The sequence below is a fragment of the Lampetra planeri genome, chromosome 69, assembly GCF_965212315.1.
Source record: "Lampetra planeri chromosome 69, kcLamPlan1.2.h2, whole genome shotgun sequence".
Classification (NCBI taxonomy): domain Eukaryota; kingdom Metazoa; phylum Chordata; class Hyperoartia; order Petromyzontiformes; family Petromyzontidae; genus Lampetra; species Lampetra planeri.
The window spans coordinates 1,220,887-1,239,469 of record NC_136174.1 but is presented as its reverse complement, the minus strand read 5'-3'; the positions used below and the strand labels follow the sequence as shown (position 1 = coordinate 1,239,469).

The 18,583-nt window shown below is 47.8% G+C and overlaps 2 protein-coding genes across 2 annotated transcripts in view; one reads left to right on the top strand and one right to left on the bottom strand.

Moving 5' to 3' along the window:
- The window catches only part of LOC144737450 (E3 ubiquitin/ISG15 ligase TRIM25-like), a 220,950-nt gene that overhangs the window by 57,716 nt on the left and 144,651 nt on the right, over positions 1 to 18,583 (top strand). The window lies entirely within an intron of this gene.
- LOC144737469 (tripartite motif-containing protein 14-like) lies at positions 1,250 to 12,332 on the bottom strand. The gene is made up of 2 exons (XM_078620187.1): positions 10,925 to 12,332; positions 1,250 to 9,801 (listed from the first exon to the last, which is right to left on the bottom strand). The coding sequence occupies exons 1-2, from the start codon at positions 11,061 to 11,063 to the stop codon at positions 9,251 to 9,253; spliced, it is 690 nt and encodes a 229-aa protein (XP_078476313.1). The 5' UTR covers positions 11,064 to 12,332; the 3' UTR covers positions 1,250 to 9,250.

Here is an 18,583-nt window from a genome sequence, read left to right as displayed (position 1 = left end):
TTACTTCACACAAGCGCAGCCATTTCCCCTGTTGCCATGGGAACGTTATGAAGTGACGTCACTCATTACGCGACATCATTGAAAAGCTGCAAACCCCGCGATGCCAATGAAACCATGATGAAGCCCGCAAATCTTTCTCATTTGCCAACAAACATAAGCCCATAAAACTGCGCAAAGCAGTTCCCCAGTGTGTTACATGACAGTGGGGGCAAATTATTTTGCATAGCTACCTCTGTAAAACAGGAAGCATACATTTTATTTTTTAATATTTTGTTTATTCATTTTTACAGACGTTGTAGCATATTCATTTTGTAAAGCTACAGAAATTGTTCGACTCAATGTTTTGTAAGTTTGAGCCATCTGTTTGTTAAGGTCTGAAATAAAACAAGATGAGAACTTAAATATTCCCAGCACTTTCTGTGATGTAGTATGCTTACTTATCATAGGAAGTAATAAGAAATTACTCTTTACATTAAAGTAGTAGCCTAGTGAATAGGGTGTTTTTCTCTTTTTCATCAAACCGCAGTTTTTGCAAGTTCCCGCAATTTAATTGCATAAGATTGCATAAATATCTCGCATATTCCATCGCATTTTTTAAGAAAACGTGCCGCATAATCAACGATTTTTGCCCGCAACAATCACCAAAAAACTCCGCGTTTTTCTGGAGGGACTGGAATGTGCTGTAATTGATGCTACGCAGCGCCCCCCTGTGATGACAAGAGCAGAGCACCGTGACAATCAAACTTGCAGAGAGCGCGGAGATCTTAAACTTTGATTTAAAGCTTTCGTGACTGCAGGGGTTCATATTCTTGGTTCTTTCGGTAAAGTCACGTAGTAGGGAAATAATAAAATAATAAAATATACAAAATGTATTGTTTTATATTTTTATATAAAACATTTTCTTTTATATTTTTATTATTTAATAATAAAATATAAAACATTTTTCTTTTATATTTTTATTATTTAATAGTAATAACATAAATTGTTTTATATTTTTATATAAAACATTACTTAATATTTTTATTACTTCATAAAATATAAAAAAAAAAAATTAATATTTGTATTATTTAATAAAAAATGTTTTTTAAATATTTTTAATATAAAGCAATAAATTGTTTAATATTTTATTATTTCATTATTTCCCTACTAATTGACTTTACCTAAAGAACCAAGAATATAGCGCGGCGATCGTCGTACAAACCCTCACGCTCGCTCCACTCTTGGGTGAAGGGATGAGGCAGCACAAGGCCGTAATTATAATATTTATTGGGGGGGGACACATCCAATATTCAAATATGCTCAAAATGCCCCCCACAATATATTGCTATAAAATAGATTTCTGTTTATATGATTGTGGTTATGGTTGTAGTTTATTAATCCCTAATCTCTGCCATTACATACAATGAAACAAGAAAAAGTAAAAAAGAAAATACAGAGCAATGTAATACATTACACTATTAGACATTATTGTAAAAAATAAATAAAGAGTCCATCCTATGTGTTAGTGAATTTTCATATATTTTAAGCAGGAAATTCGTTTTCAAATTTCGATTTTGTTCTTGGGGGGGGACCCCCAGACCCCCTGGAAGATTTGGTCCCCCACAATGTTGACTCCATGGCTACGGCCTTGAGGCAGCATGAACCCGGGATACACGAATCTGCAGTGAAGTCGTTTGCAGCCTCAAGGATTCCCAGCACCCAGCAGGGGGTGTCTTGTTTTGCACTGACAACTGCGCTCTAGAAGTTTGCACTCAAAAAGACGGTGTTTGTGCTTGGCCGGCACCTCCGACCGCACGTTGAACAGCTTGGCGCAGCTGCAGTCTGAGGTCTCGGAGCCGCCTGACCGGCAGTCGTCGATGGTCTCCGACCGGAGTCCCGTGGTCACGGTGCAATGCGTGCCTTTGTCGTATTTGTGGTCAAAGTACTGCACTGTTCTTTTGTTCTTTCGGTATGAAAAGTGCTGACGTGTGAGCGCCATGGGTGGCTGGTCAAATTCCATCTCAACTAACGTCAACTCATCTCATCCTCATACACCTCATCTCATCTCAATTCACAATTCACGTCATCTTATCTCAACATACCTCATGCTAACTCACCTCACTTACCTCGCCCTAAACTCACCACAGTATATCTCACTCATTCACCGACTCATTCATTCCCTCACCCACCATCCTACTCACCCACCATCTCACGCACCCATCGATTCACTCACCGACCATATCACTCATTCACTCACCATCTCACTCACTCATGCTCCATCTCGTTCACATTGTGTCCCTCTTACACTCACCCACTCACTGATTCAATTACCCACCATCTCACGCACCCACTTACTCACTCTCATTTGGCTAAAACAAAATAACCTCGTGTAGCTGCCCATACACCATTTAATAAAAAAGCCACATTGTAACAAAACGCTTATTCCTACAATGACCACAAACCACCAACACCTGAAACCACCATTAACATATAAACCACAACCTTAAGAAATCACCCTAATACAGGGCAATCCATTGAGAGATACCCCACTGATTTGCGAATGAACTCCGTCTTACTCTTCCCAGCTGACTAAATATGATTGCAGCGATGGCTACGTAATCTCGGAGCTGTGGGAGATGACAAGACTGTAGAGGTATTCACAAATATCCCCGTACAGCCTTAGCACACTTCTGCTGAGCCAAGTGCTGTTAGCGAGTAGCACCTATGAAGGCCGGCACGGCACACGAGGAGTGGGGGTGGGTGGCCAACACCACGCGCGGCCGCCTTTATCTCCCTTTAACATCACCACGTAGAAGGGAAATAATAAAATAATACAATTCTCACGACGTTTCTTGCTGTAGTTTTCACACCTGATGATGATTGCTTGTGTTGCAAACGATACATCGTGAAAATGTTATTGTTTTATTATTTCTCTTTAAATAGAAATTTACACCTCCTTATCTTCCCCATTCTCCTCTGTGTGAGCATATTCCAGGGTTATTGTTAAATGCGTTAATGAATCATGGGTTAAGTTTGTCTCCTTTGAGTAGGAGAAGTGACAGATGTGTCGAGGTACACCACCATCGGCTGTGCCGCTTAAATTAACGACAAATCGGCGTTTCCTGTCTGTAACGTGGCATTATACCCTCAAGGTAACGTGCTACTGATCCTACATGTTTCAGTGGTAAGGACGATGCTGATAATTATGGACACGGATTGAATGATTGAATTCGGATAACGACAAAACTGATTGTCTCACATTTTCTTAATCCAAAGTTGCGAAACCAAATCACTAGAAATCGTGCGACTTAGTCATTGCAGCTGCTTTGTAAAAATCTGTGTGAGTAGTTGCACAACAAAAGACAAGTCTCAGTACCTAAAATGTCTGCCCTCTCTTCTGGTTACCACGAATCCTCACCAGCATCTGGATTGTAACTGTTTATCACAATTCAGTTCTGTGCAGCGCGTGATGATGCGATACGTTGCTACGATTCGCTAAGGAGATCGATGCTTGAAAGTAGTCTCGTTACACTGTGAGCAACATGTTGCAGAGACGTCCACGTCGAAGCGATTTAGTTGCATACACCCGAGTTGCCAAGTTGCACGCAAATAATTGCTCGGGTGTCGACGCAACTTAACCCACTTCAAGTTGCGTATTTTTTCACAGAACGCAGTTCAAATCGATTTGGACAGTTGGCTCTGTACGTTGCGAAACAAGTTCAACATACGTACGTGAATTCTTGATTCCGTATCCTAACCACAATGCGATACGCTGTCCGTGTACAGCCCTTTTGTTAATCCACTGCGGGATGAGGGCCGCCGCACGCTGTGCGGGTCGTGGCGGTTATTTGACCACGTTTCAGGGAATAGAAATAGAATAGTCGTGAGGAATTACCTCTCCACTTTATGATTGGAACTGCAATGCTAAATTTGGACAGAATGAGCATTTTTCTTGAAATGTTTACAGCACTTCGTCACGTGTCCGACTCGCTGGCACTGAATCATTGGTGGATACGTGAAAAAGTCGGATGTTATGTGAACGTTTTTAGAAACTGCCAGTTGCATTTTAATTCAAAAATAGGTGACTCGGCACAAATAAAGTGCAGTCTTTGAAAAGTGGGGAAATGCTTTATTATACTTCGGAGATAATTGGCGGTTTGTTAGACTAAGAATACGGGACTGCATGCAATAAGGTAAGGTTTACGAACACCTTTAGAATGTGACAGTTGCACCCTGCACAGCTACTGCTTCACTGGGTGTGGGCAGTTTTGTTAGGGCTGACGTAAGGATAATTATAGACCAATCTCTATTCTTTAAACAATTGCTAAAATATTTGAAAAAAGACTTTAATCACAAATAGACGGCGACCTAAAACTCACGATCTCCCGCACATTAAAGAGTCTGGTTTCCGTGAGGATTACTGCGCCACCACAGCTATTATGGATGTCCATAATAGAGGTTTCTTAGGGTTAGATCACGTAAATAAATTTGTCGTTAAAACCCGCCACCACTCGACACATCCAACTAGTAAGGGTTGTCACGTAAACAGAACATGTCAATTCGTCGCCAGGCGAGGTGCTCTAGTCAACCCGGGACGGGGACTGGCACCTCGGGGGGCTATGTGATGCCACCGCCAAGGAGCCGATCGGCGGGTGCCTCTGCCTACGATCCCGCCGTCTCGAGCAGCGAGGCCGACGCTGCTTCCCCCTCACCACCCCCACCTAAACACACATACTCACGCATTTCCCCCCAACACCTAAAGCACGAGGGGGACCTCCTAGCTGACAGGTTTTTACCTGAAAAGCCCTCATAGGGATAATCTTAACGGTTTCTTGCAGCCAGGGAATTGGACGGTCCCCTTCGACGCTAACGCGCACCGCGGCGTCATGACTCGAGTGGAAAGTTGCATGGTCACGACGGGGCCACCCCGCCACCGCGGTGAGAACACGCACCCCCACAACCACGTATCGAAAAGGCGGACCGGGTACACGGTCGATTAGCGGGGACGCTGGGCACAGGGGGGCCTTTGTTATGGGAGTTGCGACTAATTAGCGTGGGAGGGGCACGGGGAGGCCGCCGTCGCACAACCTCCCACGGCGAGCCTTTGTTATGGAAGCCGCGGCTAATTGGCATAACAAAGGCGCCCGCAAGCTGACGCCGCGGCAGGCGTGGACGGGGCTCATTAGCGTGTCAAAAATGAAGCTAGGGAGCGCCATGACCTGATTGGCTAGGAAGGCGTGCGAGTCGGGATTTCTTTGTAGTTTTGGATATAAAAAGAGGATACAGAGAGGTAAACGCTCTCTTTACTCGAGAAAGGCAGTGCTCGTGACGGCTTCCAGCCTGGCTACCCGAACGTCCATGAGACGAGTCGAGGTGAACGGCGAGGAGACCAACAGAACGCCAAGTGCATCAACCCGTGAGTAAAGGAGGTAAAAGCATATCATAAGTAGGTAAATCGGGAATAGACATTTGGGTGTTAGCGTAGGTCCGTCTTGTCGATCCACACTGACTTAAACAGCAAATCGCAGGTAGCCAATAATAAATAAATAATAAATAATAGTAAGCTCTTGTGGTCTCGTTGAGAAGTGTGAACGTGTGGGGTGCTGGGTGTACATTTTCTCGCCACGTGTGAGTGCGGCGCGGCGCAAGAAGAGGTATCGCGTTTGTATGGTCAGCGCTGTGTTGTGCATACGCTCGCGGTGTGCGTAATCAGCATTCCACAGGTGCGCACTCGTAACGTGGGTATTCGTTTGATTGACGGGGCTGTGCGTACGTACGCTCACAGCGTGTGAGTGCTGTGCAGGGCTGCGCGAGAGGAGGCATTGCGTGTGACTGAAGAAGAGGCAACGCCGTGTTAACAGGCTTATGGGAGCCGGCGACGAGCTATGCTCTCCACGCGAACCCGAGGTGGGGGGGCCCAGGGAGGGGAACCATCAGACGATGGTCCTTGCCCCGTGGGCGATGAGCACAGCAGCAGCGAGGGGTCAGGGAGCGGCGGGACCCCTGTAGTCGGGAGAGAGGGGAGATCTCGGGGGCCAGCGACCCCCACACCCCCTCTTTAAGAAGGGGGACCGCACAGACTATAACAACTACAGGGGCATCTCACTACTTAGTGTGCCGGGAAAGGTCCTGGCAAGGATTATTCAAAATCGCCTTGCTAGGCACGCGGCTTTCTATGCAGGAGAGGCTTGTGGAGCCCCAATGCCGTTTCAGGAAAGGGCGGTCCTGCACATGCCATATTTTCTGTCCGTCTGCTACAGCAGAGGTGTAGGGAATTCCAACAAGACCTACAACTCTGCTTTATCGACCTGGTCAAGGCCTATGATACCATCAGTAGGCTCTCGGTTGTTCTTCGTGCTTTCGGAGTCCCTGGCCCTCTGCTCATGATCATTAAGGACCTTGATGGTGAGCGGGCCCGGGAAAACTACGTGGCCAGGAGTCAGAGCCATTTCCTGTACACCTTGGGATGTGACAGGGATGTCCTCTTGCTCCCACATTATTTAACATCTATTTTAACCACGTAGTTCGTGAAGCCTTCAATAGCTGTACCGGAGGAATTTCCATCTGGTCCAGATATAATGGGAGGCTGATCGATGCCCAGGTGCGGTCAAGGGATGACTCCCTATTACTCAACCATGTTACATATGCCAATGATCTGGTGAATGCTGCTCACTCGGAGGAGGAGTTGGAGGCGCTGCTGCTGAACCTGGAACTTGCCACCGGGAGTTGGGGCCTTACCATCAGCCCCACCAAAACTAAGCACCTGCCTGGGTATTTTGTACCAGCGGATACTCCACCCCCACAACTCTCAATTGGTGATGGGGCAGTTGTGAAGAGAGTGTAGAGTTTCCTATACCTGGGCAGTGTGCTCATGATTGGCTCGGGTTTAACAGCAGAGGTCTCACTCCGAATCAGTCAAGCGGCATTATCTTTTCATTGGTTGCGTAACGCTGTGTGGGAGCTAACTTCAGTTCATTTATTAGGTGTAGCCCTGTGAGCCATTCGGCTCTTGAATCGGGTGCAACCGCAACAAACAAAAACATGAACAAGAAACATCTTAAAGTGATTACGCGCAACAGAAAAATCCAGGAAAAAACAGCAAAGTCTTCCAGATAATGCACCATATCAATGTTGTCTGCAAGAATCCCAGTGGGATGCAAGTCAAACAATAACAACCATAAGACAATTTAGATTATCAGTCTAACTCTGTACTACAACAAACAAATATGGCTAAACCAGAACCTTTTCGAAATCACCAAAATAAAGCTACAAAAACAATGTAACAGTGATCATAGGAGTTGTGATTCCAATTTAACAATAAACGACATACATAACATGTACGAGCAAACTTTGCAGCCATAGCCGGCTGCTTGAGTCACTGCATAACAGCAGGAGTATCAGTAGGAATATCAAAAAATTTCAATGTATAACTTTAAAAATTAGCACACTATAATCAAAACACAAGATCTTACTTTGCAGCGGTCATCTGGAGCGATACATTTGATTTCAGGCCACTGAATAGCAGTGGCAGCTAGGGTTGTACAACTCCTCTAGAGCAGTTTTGAGTGAAGATCTCATAGGTAGTGATTCAAGTTGCAGTTTATTGGAAATTGCATTCCAGACCCTGGGGGCTTTAATAGTAAAGGCCCCTGCTCAAGTATTTGTACGGCAATAGGGAATGTGAAGCTGGCAAATGAGCAAAGACCTTAGGTCAAATTTGTTCTTTGAAACAGAGAGGAGATCCAGCAGGTAGTCTGCGGATTTTTTGTCGTCATACGCATCATGAGATGCGGCGTCTTTTCATAGACAAGCAGTACATTGCACACCATTGGGTGGCAAAAACGTCGTCTTCCTCATGCCCACATTTCCCTCATGATGCATATTACGACCAACGAAGGTGGCGTCTCTCGCTCCGCACGAAGCTTCAGGTCTTCTCGGCCACAGTCATTCCCTTCCTTCTATATGCTTGCGAAACGTGGACCCCCCTAATAGAGCATCTTCGCCAATTGTAAATATTTAGGCTGGCCTGCCTACGATCCATCCTGGGCTTAACCAGGCTGGATTGTGTGAGGAGCTCACAAATCCTTGAAAGATCTGGGCAAAGTCCCATCGGTGAGCTCCTCCGGCAGGCAAGGCTGCGTTGGCTGGGCCATGTAGACCGCCTGCCCAGTCACCGCATGCCTAAACAGCTTTTGTTCATCCGGATCGAGGGGGCTAAACGGGTGCGGCACGGGCTCGAGAAGAGATGGAGTGATGTGGTACAGGAGGACGTGGAGCTGAGTGGACTTGCCGATGACTGGAACCAGCGGTGTCAAGATCGGCCTCAGTGGAGGAGGCTCGTGAAGGACGCTACTGGGCAGTTGGAGGCAGTCGCCCTCCAACAACAACGGAGAGTGGAGGAGCGACGCTCACAACAACGAGCAGAGCGCCGGGTGGCTAAAGCGCAGCAAGTTGGCACAGTAGGGGGCACAGGTGGTGCATCAGCCAGTCGTCTCAGTCAGTCGACCCGTGGCATCTGGGTCTGCGCCGTGACCTCCTGCCAGCGGGCGTTCGACACTTCACGTGGCCTCAAGGTGCACATGGCCTGGCACAAGCGTCATGCTGACGTCACCGCCACTTAGTGGCGAATGGCGGTTGTTGTTGTTGATAGTGATGATGATGGGATAATGATGATGTTGGTGATGGTGACGATGGTGCTGATGGTGAATCGCAGGGATGAGGAGGCGTGGTGACGTGAGCGGACACACGAAACTGCGATTGGTTCTGCACCGGCGACACCTCTCATGTCCGCCAACCTGAACCTCACCCTCCACCCTAACCCTACCCCTCCATGCTCACCTCTCCCTTCCCTCAATTTTCACCTCACCCTCCCCTCACCCTCACCATGTTTGTTTGTTGTAAGACAGAGTAAGACTGATGGCCTTAATCTAAGTTGTCTTGTGGTTGTTGTTGGTTGTTTGACTTGCATCCCACTGGGATTTTTGCACACAGCGTTGGTGTACGGTGATTTTTTCATCAATATTTTGCTGTCTTTTCTTGGATTTCTGTTTGTCACATATAGTCACTTTAAGATGTTTTTGTTCATTTTTTTGGTTTTTTGTTTGTTGCGGTTGCACCCGATTCAAGAGCCGAATGGCTCACAGGGCTATACCTAATAAATGAACTTGAATCTAACCACACCCTCCGTTCCACCTTCCCCTCAATCTCACTTCACCCTCTCCTCACCATCCACCCTCTCCACCGTTTTTTGGGTTTCTATCTCTCATCATCCTCAGGATGCACGACTCAGATCCACGATCTTCAATGGTTCATTACAACACCCCACCCACATCCCAGGGTAGAGAGGCTGCAAGAATCTCTGCCGAACCTCATGGATCACCTCCATGGAGTCAGCGCAGTAAAACGCCAGGAGCCCCCCCTCCCAGTGCAGGTGAAGCCCGATTCTGCGGGGGGAGGGGGCCCCCCTCACCGACAGTTCAGTCTTCACTCCACCATGAACCACTGAGAAGTTGTCGTCATATTTCTCTAAACACCAGGACGCGTCGCTCCCTCCCAGCAGCTGTGCAGCACCACCCCCTTTCCGTGGGATCGTCCCGTACGTAACTCCAACCTGACACAGCCGCGCGTCCCCCACGTCCACCTCCCAGTAGTGGTGGCCCGACGAGAAGCTCTCACAGCACAGGGCTTGTAACCAGCCATCAAACCTGTGTGGGTGATCGGGGCGACCCTGGGAGGCATCGGTCCACGTCATCGTCCTGAGATCCGAGGAGATCTGGAGGTAGTTATGAGCGGAGTTTGTGTCCAGGGTCGGTGAGCATCCGTCTGTGACAACAGCGATGACAATATCACTACAGAACACCGTCATCACCATCATCCACCATCACCACCATCAACATCACCATCACCACCATCGTCAACACTATGAACATCAACAACATCACTATCACAATAAGCAACATCATCACCATCACCACCACCATCATTACCATCACCACTATCCCCATCACCACCATCACTACCATGACCACCAAAACAAATATCACTACTACCATCACCACCAATATTATCACCAATGTTATTATTATCACCACGACCATTACTCCCATCACCACGACCAACACCATCACCAATGCTATCACCATTTCCATCACTCACATCATTAACAGCATCATTAGCACCATCCTCATCACGACCACTATCACCATCATTCTGATCATTACCAGCATGAGGAACTCATTTGAGGTTGAAACTGCCTAGCAGAGGCCCAGGACTGGATAAGATATCACCTGCCACTGATGTTAGCCATGGCGTGTAATCAAACCCAGGTAACTGGGTTCGTAGTGCAGTGTGCTAAACACTATGCCACCACTCCCCCCACACACAAATGCACAGACACATTCACAGCCACACACTCCATCTCAACATCCCAATTACCCCTGACTCGTAATGCTGATTATTTACACAAGAACGCCACACTTAGACTCGTTGCTGTATTCAGTAGGGTCCTTGAATGGGCTGTGAACAAAGACAAAGATCCCCTGTGTAGCCTCAACAGACCATTGGGGAAAGTGCTGTTAGCGAGTGTCTATGAAGACCAGCATGGCACATGAGGAAGTGGGTAGCCAGCACCACGCCCGACCACCTTTGTCTCCCTAGTAGCGATTTTGTTCAAACACCGCATCAAGTTCCCTGATGTAAACAAAGATAAATATTCCCCGTGTTGCCTTAACAGACTGTCGGGGCAAATCAGCACCTTTGAAAGCTGGCACAGCACATGAGGGGCTTGGCGGCCAGCACTACGCTGGCCACCTTTGTCTCCCTAGTGGTGATGTTTACACACAAAACTAGGTAAGCATTTGAGGCTGAATCGACCTCGTACACGCACACAGTGATCATTTATCGTGAAGATGGCCCCATCACCCATGTTTCACACTGAATAACTCACACAGGTATTTGGCCACAGTTCCCTCGGTGCCTTTAAGCGAGGCAATGTCCTCTTGGCTGGAAGCTGAGGGTGGATCTGTTGTAAACCTCCCTGTCCTGTGAAAGCAGAACAGACGTGGCCACTGTTTCACATACAGCATCGTCACTCAGGATCATCACAGTTCCATCATATCGAGACTCATCACACATAACATCATCACACAGCTTCACCACACGCACCACCCACCACACACAGCACCATCACACACCATCACCACACAAAACATCACCACACAAACCATGACCACACAGCATCCCCACACACAGCATAACCACACAGCACACAGCATCATCACCACACAGCATCACCACACAGCATTACTATTACCACACATAGCATCTATATATATAAAATCGTGAATCTGTCTGTCTGTGTGTGTGTGTGTCGCTCACAACAACGAGCGGAGCGCCGGGTGGCTAAAGCACAGCAAGTTGGCACAGTAGGGGGCACAGGTGGTGCATCAGCCAGTCATCTCGGTCATCTCGGTCAGTCGACCCGTGGCACCTGCTGGGTCTGCCCCGTGACCTCCTGCCAGCGGGCGTTCGACACTTCACGTGGCCTCAGGGTGCACATGGCCTGGCACAAGCGTCGTGGTGACGTCACCGCCACTTAGTGGCGAATGGCGGTTGTTGTTGTTGTGTCGCCGGACCATACGCACTTTCATTGGACGGCGGTTGCCCCTGGCAACGGGTAGCGACGCCTTCGCCGCTTTCATTGGACGGCGGTTGCCCCTGGCAACGAGTAGCGACTTTTCGCCGCAGGGTGGACGCCATTTTTTATTCCCGTTAAAAATAGGCGCACGCATTAACACAAAGTTTCACGTCCTCTTCACTCCCCCCCCCCCCACCACAATGTGTGCAATTACTATTATAGGGTCGGTCGATTATTAAATTATAGCGATTAGACAGTATTATTGTATCGCGGGGGATCGGCGCGCCTCACTAAAACCCTACAACGGATCGGCGCGCCTCACTAAAACCCTACAACGGATCGGCGCGCCTCACTAAAACCCTACAACAGATCGGCACGCCTCACACAAACCCTACAACGGATCGGCGCGCCTCACTAAAACCCTACAGCGGATCGGCGCGCCTCACACAAATCCTACAACGGAAGCGTAACGCATTGTAGTGTCGTGGTTAGCGCGCCACGCTACGAACCCGGCAACCCGAGTTCCATTCCCGCTCACGGCCACCACCGGTGACGATTATTTGAACCGGTCCTGGGCCTCCCCTAGGTCGACTCAGCCTCAAAACGAGTAACTGCTGTGGCGTATGAACATCGCCACTGGGGAGACAAAGGCGGCCTAGCGTCGTGGATCCAAGACCCGGGCGAAGCCGGGTAGTAAAGCTAGTTAAATAATAAAAATATAAAAGAAAAATGTTTTATATTTTATTATTAAATAATAAAAATATAAAAGAAAGTGTTTTATATAAAAATATAAAACAATAAATTTTGTATATTTTATTATTTTATTATTTCCCTACTACGTGACATTACCGAAAGAACCAAGACTATGAATCCCCGCAGTCACGAAAGCTTTAAACCAAAGTTAAAGATCTCCGCGCTCTCTGCAAGTTTTATTGTCACGGAGCTCTGCTGTTGTCATCACAGGGGGGCGCTGCGTAGCGTCAATTACAGCACATTCACACATCGTGTTTGCTTGCAATCATACGCACACTTACACACGAGTTCTTAGAATCATGTAAGCTACGTAACTACGTTATTCTGAATGCTTAAATATACATATTAAATATTTAATATGCTTTTAAAGACTTTTTCTAGCTTTAAATACCGGATTTATGTCAAAAATGTTAACACAACATTTATACCTATCATAACTACTTTTGATTTAAGTCACACTTACAAACGAGTTATGAGAATAACCTAAGCTATGTAACTATGTTACTATAAATGTTAACATTCGCAGCTTAAATCCAAAATACGTTATTAAAGATTTACCTCAGAATGCTACAGAGTTGTGTTACATTCTTAATCACGTAACTCTATCTGGACCAGTGGCGGCTCCTGCAAAATCTCTCAGGGGGGGCAAATGTCTGGATGATTGATAAGGATAAGGTCCACCCATGCAATGGATAAATTAACAGCTTAAGCATGTAAAGGCAACTTCACTTCTTTAATATTAATGAAAAATAAAGTGACTCTTACAATACATCTTGTTTGTTTCTATACTCACTATCAATATACAATCCACTCAAGTTTCTTTTATTAAAGATTCCACTAGGTGGCGACAAATTATATTGTTGGATGAAACGTGCTTACGTATGATGACGTAAGCACGTTAGGGCGAGCCCTCCCGGAAGCCATAGAGAATGCATTGCAGCGCCCCCGTTCGAAAAAAAACATCTTTGAATGTAAGTCTATGGGGCCACTCGGGGCGATTCTCAGCCGGAGTGAAATCGCCCAAAAAGAGGCGGTACTCCACAGAACGGGACATGACGCTGATTGGACTATATCCAGAGGCACAGTGACGGCTAGCGTGACTCTGTGGTTGAATGACATTGGTGGTGCGTCGCCCAATCGCCCTAATGAAGAAACCGCCCCTGATCTGGACAAGTTGTAACCTTACACCGCTGTTCCCTACCTCATAGCACAGTAAATGTAATCAGCACAGTGACTTTACTTCACGTGCCTGTACGCAAGAAGTAAAACTTTTACCTCAGCCCGTGTCTCACCACCTCGCTGCTTAGCAACATCACTGCCGCCAATCTGATGTTGTATTCTTAGGTTTTTTCGGTAAAGTCACGTAGGTAAAACATTAAAATGAATGAAAGTAAAATAAAAGAAAAAATAAAAATCACGACGTTTTACCTACGTGATTTTACCGAAAAAACCTAAGCATATGAATCCTTGCAGTCACGAAAGCTTCAAATCTAGAATCTGATGTTGGTTTCCCGCCAAAATCAGGGGTCAGAGGGCAGGTGGGCGGGGCCTGAGGGCAGGTGGGCGGGGCCTGAGGGCAGGTGGGCGTGTCCTGCGTGGGTCAGCGTTGAGCTCTGATGAAGCCACCTTTGGGTGTGGACGCAGGTCACAGTGTGATGATGGACCGCCTTGCTCCTCGGGAATGCAACGTGAACGTTTGTTGCGATCACAGATCGCGGACGGTCGTCCAACTTCTCTCAATGGAACAACCAAACACAGTCACGGATTCTTCTCTCTCTCGTGCGCGTATGTGTCAACAGGGGCCGTCCATAAATGACGTCACGCGATTTTGGACGATGTTTGACCCCGCCCCCCGCGTCACACGGCGTCACAAAAAAGTGAGACCCCCCCCCCCTCAACTATGACGTCACAAAGCTCTGCCCATCCCCTCCCCCAAAATCATATTTCCATTTTAAAAATAAAACACGCTTCAAATCGCTTTAAACTATTGTCATTGTAGTGCGTATTTAATGTGGCGCTACACTCTGATGTTGTAGGAGTGTTGTTATAACAATTAGTGTTGTTATAACAATTCTATATTTATTTAAAGTGGCGCATTTTTATGTGATGTCACATTTCTCAAACCCCCCCCCCTTCTCGTCACACATCGTCACAAATGTCTGACCCCCCCCCTCCCCCAGGTGCGTGACGCCATTTATGGACGGCCCCACAACTAACTTGTCAATAAAGCAACAGCAACAGAGCCGCCTCTCTCTCGTGCCTCTGTTTCTAACGTCGCCCTCTGCCACTCCCCGCTCGCCTGCCTTACCCCACACACCCGGCCTGCACCCCTCCGCCGGAAATGTGTCTCCATTCCTACCCTGCCTCGTCTCTTTCCCTACCACCACTCAATTCTCAGTCATTACTATAGCATCCTGATGAGTCTTTTAATAGGAGGGGGGGGAATTTTCCCAGCTCTGACACCACGTGCCACATGTACGGCATGTTAGTGTGTGTGTGAGAAGCTCGTGTAGTGCCTAATGTGCAATGTAAGTGTGTAGGTAAAGGTGTGTAGTAACGCTTACGACTCGTTGACACCGGAGTTGGAGGCACACTTGTTTATTTGAATACCAACTTTGTGACATACACAATTGAGGGGGTATCGGCCCCCTCACCCGTCTATCTGAGGACACACCTCTAGGCTAACCTTAGCCTGCCTCTGAGTCCTCCACTAATGGGCTAGGGGAGGCTATCTTGGCCCGACACTGGTCAGTCGGGCCCGGTACCCAGAGTCCAGACCAGCACTGGCTCTGGCTCTGGTACCACGCCACTGGCTCGAGCCTGCGCGGTCCTGATAAGGACGGCGTACCAGGGGGAGTCCAGGGCTCTATCTCAGACGTCTTCCTCCTCCTCTTCTTTAGCTAAACATCACTCCCGAGCCTCCCGATACATTCCCCTTTTATACACCCCCCTCCCTGAGGGGTGGGGCCCCGGGGGATCGTAACGTCCGAAGCGCGGACGTCGTAGAGGGCACCTGCCCGTGCACTGACGTAGCCCCGCCCACTGTGCTTGTTTACCATAGGCTGCCATGCATAACGGGCTCTCTGTAACAGCCCTACAGGTGTACTGTATGTTACATGTAACACTGTATACAGTGTGTATACTGCGATATAGAGTATGAAAATACGTGTAAGTTCGCGTGTATGAGTTTAATGTGTAGTAGTACATGTACGTCAGGAGAGGTGATGGTAGCTGCAGGCTGCAAGGCCAGGCAATGCTGCATCGTAAAAGGTGATAACTACAGCAGTGAAACATAAAACAACAACGATACTCAATGACATGAAAATAACAAAGTCAACTAATTCTAGATTTGAAGCTTTCGTGACTGCAAGGATTCATACTCTTAGGTTTTTTCGGTAAAGTCACGTAGGTATTTTTTTTTAAATCAATAAAGTAAAATGAAACAAATAAAAAAATTCACGACGTTTCGGAAGCAACGGAGGCTTGTGTTGCTTCCGAAACGTCGTGAATTTTTTAATTTGTTTTATTTTACTTTTATTGGTAAAAATTGTTTTACCTACGTGACTTTACCAAAAAAACCTGAGTATAAAAGTCAACTAATATAAGGTAAAATGATTAAACGAATTACAATTATTTAATATTTTTAAGAATGAGTATAAGATAAGAGACATCGGAAGCAGCAGCATAGCGCGCCAGCCAATTCCAACAGTTCAAGCAGCATGATGACATTTGTAAACTTTTTTATTGACTTGAGTCCCGAGGCATGGCTAATGTGCGCCCACGTGCAAAGTAAATTAAAGATGTTTTTAAACCCGCTCCTGTGTCTGTGTTTCTCTCTCTCTGACTCCGCAATATTTGACCACGTTTTTCTCTCCCATGTAAAACTGTCATCACTACACTCCCGACCATCGCTTATTGGAAACTCCGGGTTCAGCAGACTTCGTGCAGACCCAGAATCATGCTCCCTGCAACAGTGCAGAAGATGGCCCTCTCCAGGCAAGGGGCAGGCTTCCACGTGGCGTCAGGCCGCATCTTTTGTGCGCTGAAAGAGGATAAAGAGGATAAAATGAATCCGATCAATTATGTTAATGGCGTCCTCACAGCAGCCTTGCTGCCAGCGGTTCCCCGCTGGGTCGCACCCTCGCCGGCACCTCGTGGCTTCCTCTCCGCTCTTGACGATCGGCGCTGCTCCCCTCCCGCATCTCTTGCCTGCCCTCCACGCCCACCAAGCGTCCTCTTGGTGGCCCGGCTGCCGGCGGTCACCTGCTGGCGAGGAATTCGCACGGCGCCGTGCGAATTCCTCGCCTTCCCACGTGGCCGGATGAGAGGTCGAGCTCCTGCCCCTGAAAGTCTTCACCGTGTCAGCATGCCGGGCACGGAGGGAAGATTCGTGTCCATGGCAAGCGAGCTGGGCTGAAGCTGCGCCTTCTACCTCGTCGTGGGCCCAGCCGGAACTGCGCTGCTGCACTGCACAGACGTTGTGGACGTCGTCTGCAGTGTGGTGGCCTTCTTCTCCCTCCTGGCTCCAGCCCATTGCCACCACCCTTTGTCTTCTCAATACAACGATGCCTCATTGTTTTTTCAGCCACCCAAGCTTTCTGTCACCCCCCCCCTCCAGCTACGACCAGGTATCAAAACCCCTCCTTATCCATCCCTCTTTTTTTACTGTCATCAAAAGTACACCACTACTTTACAATAACCCAATTCTTCATTTCATTCATCATGCTGTATACGATTTTCGAATTGCTGTAAAACACCTTCGTAAAGATGCTATATAAATCTCATACTGGTAGGAACCACCTGGTTCCACCAGCCCACAGGGGATTATTGTGTCCGTCTGTCGGTCGTGCATCCAAAAACGGGAGGGGTCGGGCTGGGTGGAGAGGGGAGGGTGGGGAGGGGCTGGGTGGGGAGGGTGGGGAGGGGCTGGGTGGGAGGGTGGGGAGCGGCTGTGTGGGGAGGGTGGGGCTGGGTGGGGGGTGGGGGGGTTGGGCTGGGTGGGGAGGGGCTGGTCACCCCGTGGTGCCCTTATAAAACTCAACGTTTAACCTACTCACGCCGGCTTGTGCCCGCCCACACAGTCGGCCATAGTTGCGGAATACACCACGCCGCCGTTGACCCTGGCCATTGACCGAGCAACCCAACGTTCCTACCAGCTCCCTCCGCAGGAATGTTTTTAAGATTAGATAAGAACCGTGATCGGACCAGTCAAACATCCACCAACAATGTTGATGGAGAATCCCTTGAATATGTGGAGTATTTCCCTCTTGACAAAACTCCTTATCTTATCAATCCTGCTGTATGTGAGTGTATGCCAATATTATTGTTAAGTGCATTGATGAATCGTGAGTTCAGTTTGTCTCCTTTGAGCAGGAGATGTACTTTAAGTAAGAAGTGACAGATTGGTCCAGGTGCATTACCATCAGCTGTGTTCCTTCACTTCACCACACATCAGCGTTTCCTGCTTCTACCATGGTATTGTATCCTCAAGGTAACGTGCTACTGATAATACACTTTTTTTTGTGCTAAGGACAATGCTGATGATTATGGACACGGATTGAATGATACAATTTGGAAAATGACAACTGATTGTCTCATTTTCTTCATCAAAGTCCACACCTTTAGAGATGAGTTGTGCAACCAAATCAATAGAAATTGTGTGACTTAGTAACTTGCAGCTGCTTCGTCAAAATCTCTGCTAGTAGTTGCACAACAAAAGACAAGTCTCAGTAACCAAATTGTCTGACCCCTGTTCTGGATACCACGACTCCTCACCTGCATTTGGATTGTAACTGTGTAATGGGTTCCGGAGACACTTGTAGAGGTAACTTCTTTATTACGATACCACACCTCAACAGTCCTGATACTCTGTTGCAGCCTAGGGACACAGCCTAGGGACACACCTGAGGCACACTCTCGGGTCCTTCGGCTACAATTACCCTAGGGGAGGCTACCTGACCTGACCCAGCCAAGGTGCGGGTCTAGACTCTGGCTTCCTCGGAACTCGCCCTTACAAGGATGTAGAGCCAGGAGTCCCACAGTCTCACCATTGGCCCGCACAGCGTCCCGGCGCTTAAAAGGACAAGCGGGGTGAGGGGGTCCAGAGTCCTAAGCTGGTTGGTCTTGGGTCTTGATCTGCGACTGGTCCCGATCGGCTGGGGAGGTCCCCTTTTATGCCCCATTGCCCATCGAGGGGAGGCGTTGCGTGGGATCATA

Excerpts from the sequence above, each read along its gene's own strand:
- LOC144737469 (XM_078620187.1), bottom strand. The coding sequence starts at position 11,063 with ATGCTGTATGTGAAACAGTGGCCACGTCTGTTCTGCTTTCACAGGACA. Across the intron at positions 9,802-10,924 it reads AACTGTGGCCAAATACCTGT|ACGGATGCTCACCGACCCTG; the intron begins GTGAGTTATTCA and ends CTGTTGTCACAG.